This window comes from Malurus melanocephalus, unplaced genomic scaffold (genome assembly GCF_030028575.1).
Source record: "Malurus melanocephalus ecotype Western Australia unplaced genomic scaffold, MMel_1.1 scaffold_484, whole genome shotgun sequence".
Taxonomy (NCBI): domain Eukaryota; kingdom Metazoa; phylum Chordata; class Aves; order Passeriformes; family Maluridae; genus Malurus; species Malurus melanocephalus.
The window spans coordinates 31998-40292 of NW_026623716.1; the positions used below are offsets into that span (position 1 = coordinate 31998).

The 8295-nt window shown below is 42.1% G+C and overlaps 1 protein-coding gene across 1 annotated transcript; it reads right to left on the minus strand.

The window, feature by feature from the left end:
- Nucleotides 1-961: 961 nt before the first annotated feature.
- Nucleotides 962-8295, minus strand: CGRRF1 (cell growth regulator with ring finger domain 1). Its single transcript, XM_057380956.1, has 5 exons — nucleotides 8161-8295; nucleotides 6338-6515; nucleotides 5997-6144; nucleotides 3203-3310; nucleotides 962-2349 (listed from the first exon to the last, which is right to left on the minus strand). The coding sequence occupies exons 1-5, from the start codon at nucleotides 8222-8224 to the stop codon at nucleotides 1999-2001; spliced, it is 849 nt and encodes a 282-aa protein (XP_057236939.1). The 5' UTR covers nucleotides 8225-8295; the 3' UTR covers nucleotides 962-1998.

Genomic DNA, 8295 nt, shown 5'->3' on the forward strand with positions numbered 1-8295 from the left:
CTTAATGGTAAATACACAGCCTGGCAGTTCAGCACAGCTACATCCTGCTCGTCATTATTATTTAATACTGGCATCGATTGAAGGATGAGACAGACCAGGCAACTCTCTGTAGGGTTACTTGAATACCATTTCACTGTGAGATTAAACAAGCCTACAGGTTTGGATCACACTGTTTGATGGGAGATTTTAATTAATTGATTAAATATCAGTGACGACTGCAGTCAAGCAGTAAACAACACCTCCTTCATCATCTCCGTGGGCAAACAATCCCTGCTAATTAACAGTGCCCAGCTCCAGGCTGGAACCAGCACAGCATTAACCTGCTCCTCTGGAATAAAGAGCTGCCCAGCCACTGTCCCACATGCTGTGTGAGCTGTTCATGTGGAAGCAGCTGCTGCCATGGATCAGGCACTGCTCTGTCCCCACAGACACCTCGGGGTGTCATTCCTGGTTAATACACAGTGCAAACAACAGCCTGGTTTGTCCAGCAGTTTATTCCCAAGCTGTCTCTGGCCAGGACAGTCATTTTAGGCAARCAGATAAATTATCTTACAACCGGCCTGCTGATCACTGACTGGCGATCTGTTGCTACAGGCATCAATTCACTTCCATCTGTCCTTACAACTAACAATTACTCTTCCCAACACCACCTCCTAAATCTTTCCCTCAGAGGTAATTGCCAGRAGTTTGGAAGCAGGGTCACAGCAAGCAATAAAAAAAGGTTAGAAAGTGAAGATAGAATACCTTCGAGTAGAGGAAGCTTCCTTCCCTGGTTTGGACGTGTGCAGCACCCCGTGTGCTGGAGCTGCAGGAGCTGAAGATTGTGGAGCATGGCTTTCCCTGCTGAGCCYGAGCAGCTGTCCTGGAACTGGATGGGAGAAAAGCTGCAAGGGAACAAGAAACAGGACAGAAAGCAGCTAYTCCCCATTTCTACAAGTTCTAAGGAGCGTTTTTCCTTATAATGAGCAGATGTGAGATTCAGCCCATTTGTCTTCAGGAGAATTTGTTCCTCTTTAAAGAAACAAACCACTTTCTGTTCTGAACAGACATTTTTATTGCGTTTGACAACACACCATTGGAGTGAAAGGAAATAATGTTCTGCTATTCTTCAGCTTTTTCCTTTGCTRGAGCAAGTACATTTCCTGAGAGTATTGATAAAAGTAACTGGTTAACTTTGCATTCAAGCTGCCCACACAAGTGAAAAGAGTTGGAAATCCCTCAAAGCACCACAAAACTGCCACCACTTCGGGGAGTGATTAAACCAACATTTACATGGAGTGCAAGTTCTTACAGGCACTGCCAATAAGACTRAAAGTCTGTGTCTCAAGATGTCATCACAGGTGCCCAGGCTTGAAAGTGTCAGCAACATGTAGTTCAAGAATAATSAACAAAAATCTTTCCAAAGGGCTTTGGCTGAAGTCCCTCACACACAAATCCTTCAAACCATTCAGAAAGTGTGTCCTGAGCCACACCTTGAACCCCCAGCTCCTGCCACAGTCAAACCTTCAGCTACAAAATAAACACACACAGGGTTAACAATGGAGAATATTTACTTTCCTTCATATGGTACATTCTGTAAAGTGCTAAGTTCCTAAATTATACCAAATTAAAACGATACATGGCTCTAGTATTTTAAACACAATAAATATAGAATGARCCTTGTGCAACTGCACTTGCAAGTTTTATTCTTTTTTTAGTAGACAGCCTAAATTTAGTAGTCAAAATAGCCTCCAATAGTGCTCCAAGAAAAACTAGGAAGCAGTTATAAATAAAAATCACATCCTTCAGAGATCTCCTACGCACTTCTCCTGTCCACATTGCACGGGTAAGCAGYGCTCCTGTGAGCATATGGAGTGAGGAAAAATAAGGAAGCTGAAAATTACCCAACAATAAAAAGCAAAATCCTACAAGTTAATGTTACATATCCTCCCATAAATAGTCTGGCTTCCACATTTAATCTTAGTGCACACAAGCCAGGTCTTTTATTTTTAACTGCTGTTAAAAAACTCTTCCAGGAAGAACATCTTGCAAGACATGGGTCGATTCATCCTCATCTTGCTCCTTTTTGCTGCAAAGTGGAAAAGACTCTTGCACGAACTGCCTGCACATGGGGCACTGCTGGAAATACTTGATGCAGCCATCACACAGGCACGTGTGTCTGCAGGGCAGGAGGACCCAGTTCACGGGGCCATTCTGGCAAACAACGCAGTCTTTGCTGTTTTCTTCCTGCAATTCTGGTTCATCTCCAGCCAGCCCGGCCTTTTCCAGCAACCCTCTGTCATTGCTGCTCTCACCAGGGAAGGTATCGTTGGAAGAGGGTGCAGGACTATTTGCAGACATGAAGAGTTGCTAAAATAAGCACAGATATTTAGAAGTCAACAAAATCCCCCCAATACCTGCATACATGCACATGGAAGTTCCACTRGGTCAAACAGTGTCAGACTCTATGTGGGTCCTGGCAGTTGCCTGGCTTTCAGTTAAAGGCATTTCAAAAACATGAAATTACATAAAACAGTGGGAAAATATTAAGGTTAAGTCATCAGATCTTGGCTGCATCAGATCAACGTCATGCATGAACTTTAACAGAAGTGCCCAGGTTTTGAGCAGCTCGGGTTTGTTTCTGGTCCATCAATCTCTGTGCCTAGAGGGATCTTCTATCCATTCCTACCAAAATTATTCACCATGCTGTCAAATCTGCTTCACTCAACCCATTCTGCTCTTGCTCATATTCCAATCCCCTGCTCCTTTTTTCTGTCTTATTTTATGTGAGGCGCAAATTCTTCTGGGCATGATTCYTAGCAGTAGTGCAGGAAAAATGAATTTTTAAAATGTAAGAGGCTTTCCTGATTGAAGTGGAACTTTGAAGAAAGAGGTGGTTTGAGTGACTAGCAAGGAAATAAATATTCTGGAAAGAAGAAGCATTCTTCAACAATGCATTTCTTATTGCTGCTTTACTAAGTGGACACTAGGATTCCTAGATTAGAAGCAAATAATTTCTCCAGGAAATCTGGAATATTTTCATGGAAAATATTTCTGTACAGTAAGTTCCTGTGGAACTACTTAACTGATAAAATAATTTTAAMTACCATCCAGTTCTTTGCATGACAATAGAAGTCTTGTACTAATTTAGGCTCCTGAAAGCCTACACAAGCTAAAGTTAACACTGTCACACAAACGAAACCAGACTCCGTGTGTGTCTTACCTTGAGATCGTGGTATTGACCTTGAGCTAGGAGGAGATACTGATACAATATTCGGCAGGAAAGTCTATAGCTTTCATCAGGAATGTGAATTACAGCCACCATTGCAATCTACAAAAGAAAAAGTCTTGTGTTTAATGACTTATCACTCAGGCTGAGAGAACTGAGGGTGTTCACCTGGAGAAGGGAAGGCTCCAGGGAGAGCTCAGAGCCCCTTCCAAGGCTTAAAGGGGCTCCAGGAGAGCTGGAGAGGGACTAGCTGGAGGGATAGGACAAGGGGGAATAGGACTAGCTGGAGGGATAGGACAAGGGGGAATCCCACAGCCAGAGGTCGGGGTTAGATGGGACATTGGGAAGGAACTCTTGGCTGTGAGGGTGGTGAGGCCCTGGCACAGGGTGCCCAGAGAAACTGTCGCTGCCCCATTCCAGGTCACATTGGATATGGCTTGGAGCAACCTGGTCTAATGCAAAGTGTCCCTCCCCATGACAGGGAGTGAAATATGATCTTTAAGGTCCCTTCCAACCCAAATTGTTCTTTGATACAGCTTCTGACCTGCTTAATTCCTTAGACAATCAGGAATTCAACAATGTTGACTTCAAGCACTAGTCAAAAAAAAGTACACTGGGCAAGGTATAAACAGGATGTGTCATGAGAGAGCCCTCAGTGATCCTTCAGCTTCCCACCCTGCTTCCCCATGAAGCCCTTCTGTGGCCAGTTTATAGCAGAGACCTGCTCTGGCTGCTCCCACCTCATGGAATTAGATCTGAAACTGGAAACGCATCCGAGCAGTCTTCTCCACTTTCCCCCTCTTCCCTCACAAACACACACACTGCAGTTTTCAGACTCCAAAAATCACTAAGAAGTGTCACTGATCGGCTTGTAATCGGAGCACGCAAAAGAAAAATTTCACTGGAAAAGATTCTGAACCCCCACAGGCTGACTTTAGATAATTCCTCTGGAAACACAAGCACTCCAAGCTTGCATGCTGTGCCTAACAACCCCCACCCTGCCCAAATTACGTAATAGCCTCTAAAAAGCTGGGAAAAAAGAAAGTGAAATTCAATATTATTGTAGTTCCCAGAAGCTGTCAAAAGAGAAACGAAATATAAAAGCTGTTTTGCTTTAAAAAGAAATTTAAAGGCAAATTAGACTTGCACTTCAAAATCCACACATGGCTAATTAAATACAGAGTTCAAATGTGTAWGTACCTACACATATGGATTTATAAGAACTGAATTCACTATTCCTTGGCAAAAGGGTCTTTTTTTCTGCAAATCTAACTGCCTGAGATCTAAGCTTCCACTTTAGCCCTGCCAGTCTTCCAGTAATTTCTGTAACTCTTATATATGTGGTCATGCTAATTTTCTGGATCTAGAGGAAAATTATGACACAAAACCAAATGGGGATGATCTTGCCACAAAACCATTTAGGATGAAAATCAGACCTCCCCCCGGGAAAGAGACACTGGCATAACATTGACAGTGATGGACATACACACAGAGCCCCCAAATAATTCAAAATGGTAATATCATACTGGCAAAGATCCATTTCCACACTCCATTTCTATTTTACAAGTTTGTTTCAACAAACCAGATGCAATTCTGACATTTGTCTGGCAAGGAGTTCAGATGGAATTACTCCTTTACTGGATTTACAGATTCTAAATGTGTTCCTTTCCTCTAAAACCAGAGGAAAAATACCTCCCCCACTCTCCTTCCACCCTTTCTTCTATGTTAAGGCTCAAAAGAGAGGTGTTACAAATTCATGTACATGCTAATGTCAAATACATTAGAATATTAAATTTACAGTCACTTTGTATTAAACTAATCTGACACCTGAAAAAGATACAATTGTATTAAAACATTAAAACACCTCAAGTTGGGGACAGGAGGGAGGAGGGCAGTCCTAAGGTCAGGTGACAAGAACAGGCATCACCTGGAAAGAGGGCAGATTTCTTAAGCACTGGTGTGATTACAATTTCCAGATGAATGCATGGAAAAGTACTCAGTGGATTTAGGGAATTTGCTTCAAGTTCAGTTGTGTTTCTGTTCAAGCAGTTGGTGCAAGCAGATTATTAATCCAATGAAAAGATGGGAGATTAAAAGTGTGTCTCAAATCATTCAGAGATCATCAATTTAGAATTTATAAAGGATATTGAACAGCTTGTGGCAAGGYTGAAGCTGCTTTAACAGTAAGAGATTAAGAGGAGACCTTTTTTTGGGGAGCTGAGTATCTCTTACCAGCTTCAAGCCAGACCTTCATCCCTTCCTGTAAGTGTCCTGGAGTTGGCTGCTGTGAGACACAACATGACACAGTCCTGGGGCAGAAAGGTRATTTCTGTTTCTAACAGCCAAGTCAGCAATCAGTTCCATACCTGTGCCAGACATTTACAAAAAAATCCTCCTGCCCTGCCAASAGAATCTAAGAGTCTGTATCAGTGCAAGAGCTCCACCACAGGTCAGTGTGATCCCAGAACAGAGAAACAGGTTGCTAAAGTGCCCTAACCCTCCTTCCTTTGACCACAGAGACCTCAGCAGACAGGAGCCTTGTGAAAATCACAAGCATCTTTTAAATGCTGTAGCGAAAACGTAAAAGAGTCTGCAATGTTTCTCCACTGCCTCTCTGAAGATTGATGTTTGAAGGCTAAAGCTTTGAACTGCTTTATTTTAGAAAATAATAAAGTGAGGGACCAAATTCTAGGGAACAGGGAAGGGAAGCAGCTTTATTTGAGCCTCTCTCCTGAAACATTCAGACCTTAAATACAGTGACCCTGAAATATACTCTGATATTACTTACAATATCATATATTTCTCTGTCTTCTTCATCTGCCAACGTCAGCAATGCTACCAAGGGATAGCGAGCTCTAGGCACAGGGCCAAAATCTACGGCTTGAGCGTCTTCTGGTAACTGACAATATTTCTCTGCCTTGTCATTTTTCTTAATGCTTTGTCTGTGTCAAGGAAAAAGGATCAGTGGCTGCAATTGCAGACAAATGTGACGTTTGCCTGAAGAATATTTGTTGCTGTGTTTGTTCATAAATGCGCTGTGCCAAAACCTTCAGCGTGTTCACCAGCCTCAACACTCCCCGTGCCAAAAAAATCAACATATTTTGTCGAAACAATTCAAACAAAGGATACAAGTGCTGCTGTTTGTAGAGGTAATTGTTGTACAGAGCATCCTCTAATGCCTGAGGAGTCTTTATTCTGAAGCAGTAGACGTGTTTCTGCAGTGCTTCGTGGAGTTTCTGGACGTTGCAGCCCCAGTAGCAGGTAAGGACACAGTCCTCCAAGCAGTCAGGYGTCAGTGTTACACCCCCTTGGAGAAAGAGGAGGATTTCATTAGYTCACCCATGTGCAGGAATCCTGGAATTGCAAAGCGTAGCTGCTTAAAGAGCAAAAAGCAGAAAACAACTTCAGGCTTGCAGATTTTTATCACAGAACCATAAAATTGTAGCATGGTTTGGCTTGGAAAGGACCTTCAAGATCMTCCAGTCCTGTCACTGCCATGAACAGGGACACCTTCCACTATCCCAGGGTGCTCTAAGCYCCATCCAACCTGGCCTTGGACACTTCCAGAGATCCAGGGGCAGCCACAGCTTCTCTGGACAACCTGTGCCAGGGCCTCCCCACCCTCACAGGGAAGAATTTTTTCCCAATATCCCATCTAACCCTGCYTTCTGWCAGTAGGAAGCCATTCTCTTGTCCTGTCACYCCAGGYCCTTGTAAAACTCTCTCTCCATCTTTCTTTTAGGCTCTCTTCAGCTACTGAAAGGTAGAAATTAGGCCACCCCTAAAATGAAAAACACTACAAAATAACAAAAAAATATTTATCATTATAAACAAATCTTCTAAAATTTAGATTCAGTTTAGTGTTATGGAAGTCAGTGGGGAAGAGGAACTGGGTGTGAGGAGATGAAACGGCTGATTAAGCTCACAAAAACACCAAATRTATTTTATGAAGGGTAAATTTCAACCTCTGGTAACACTTTACACRCTCACTGGCAGATCCAAGAGCACAAGCCTTAGCCCAAAGTCCATACCCTCCTGAGATAATAGTATTAGTTGGACCACTCATCTACAAAACTCTCTGTGGTACCAAAGAATAAGGCTCTTAATCATGCAGAGCAAGGAATGAAAGGGGATCTATGCTCCATTCTTCTTCCAAAAAACTGTCAACTTCTAAACACTTCCTGCACAAACAGAAGCAGTAATGCTCAAAGTTCCTGAAAAATCCAAGTTACATGAAGATTGAATTGCTGAATTCRTTATGTTGAAGGTTTTTTATSTTGAGGGGGGAATTTGTTGCAGCCYTTCCTCMTGAATTGGAAGGCCCCCCATYTGTGTGGGTGGAAAATGCTCAGCCTTGCTCACTGCTCCCCAGTGATGCAGAAGGGCATGAATTCCACTTCCTGTGGGGGTGATGTCAAGCATACTAGAAATGCCTTGAACACTCATCTAAACAGATATTTAAATTCAGATCCCATTGAAGCACAGATAAATAAATCATCACCCTCTTTTTCTATCTATTTATTAAAAACAGTGAAATTTCAAACACTGCTTAAGATCTGAGCTTAGATTTAAGTGGGTGGCACTTATTCCATRATGAATTCTGTAGGATTTGACAAATCCATGAAATTTATAGAAACACCCACAGTGGTTGGTAATTTGCAAATGTTTTAAAGATCTGTAATAGCAGGAAGTGTTTCATTAATGAGAATTAAACTATACCTAYGTATCCAAACATTTMACTTTTAAAAACAACATATTTATAMACTGTGTAAAAACTTTTTTCTGTTGGAAGTGTATTTCTGAGGAATTATGGTAAAGGAAAAGGATGAGAGCAAGAATGATGATCTTKAAAGTCCCTTCCAAACCAAAYAGCCTATGATTCTAGGCAGAAAATGGAAAGCATCAAGTTCAGTAACCCAAACTGACAAAAATTACATCAGAAATCCACTGACTTGTTACTGAAGCTGCAGCAGGATTAGAGATCTCCAACCCAAAAGGATTCTTCACTTGTCTCATCYGCTTTTTCAATACCCTTGTGCTGGATTCTGTCTCTTCCGAGTTCCTCAAAATAACAGGAACACCCAACC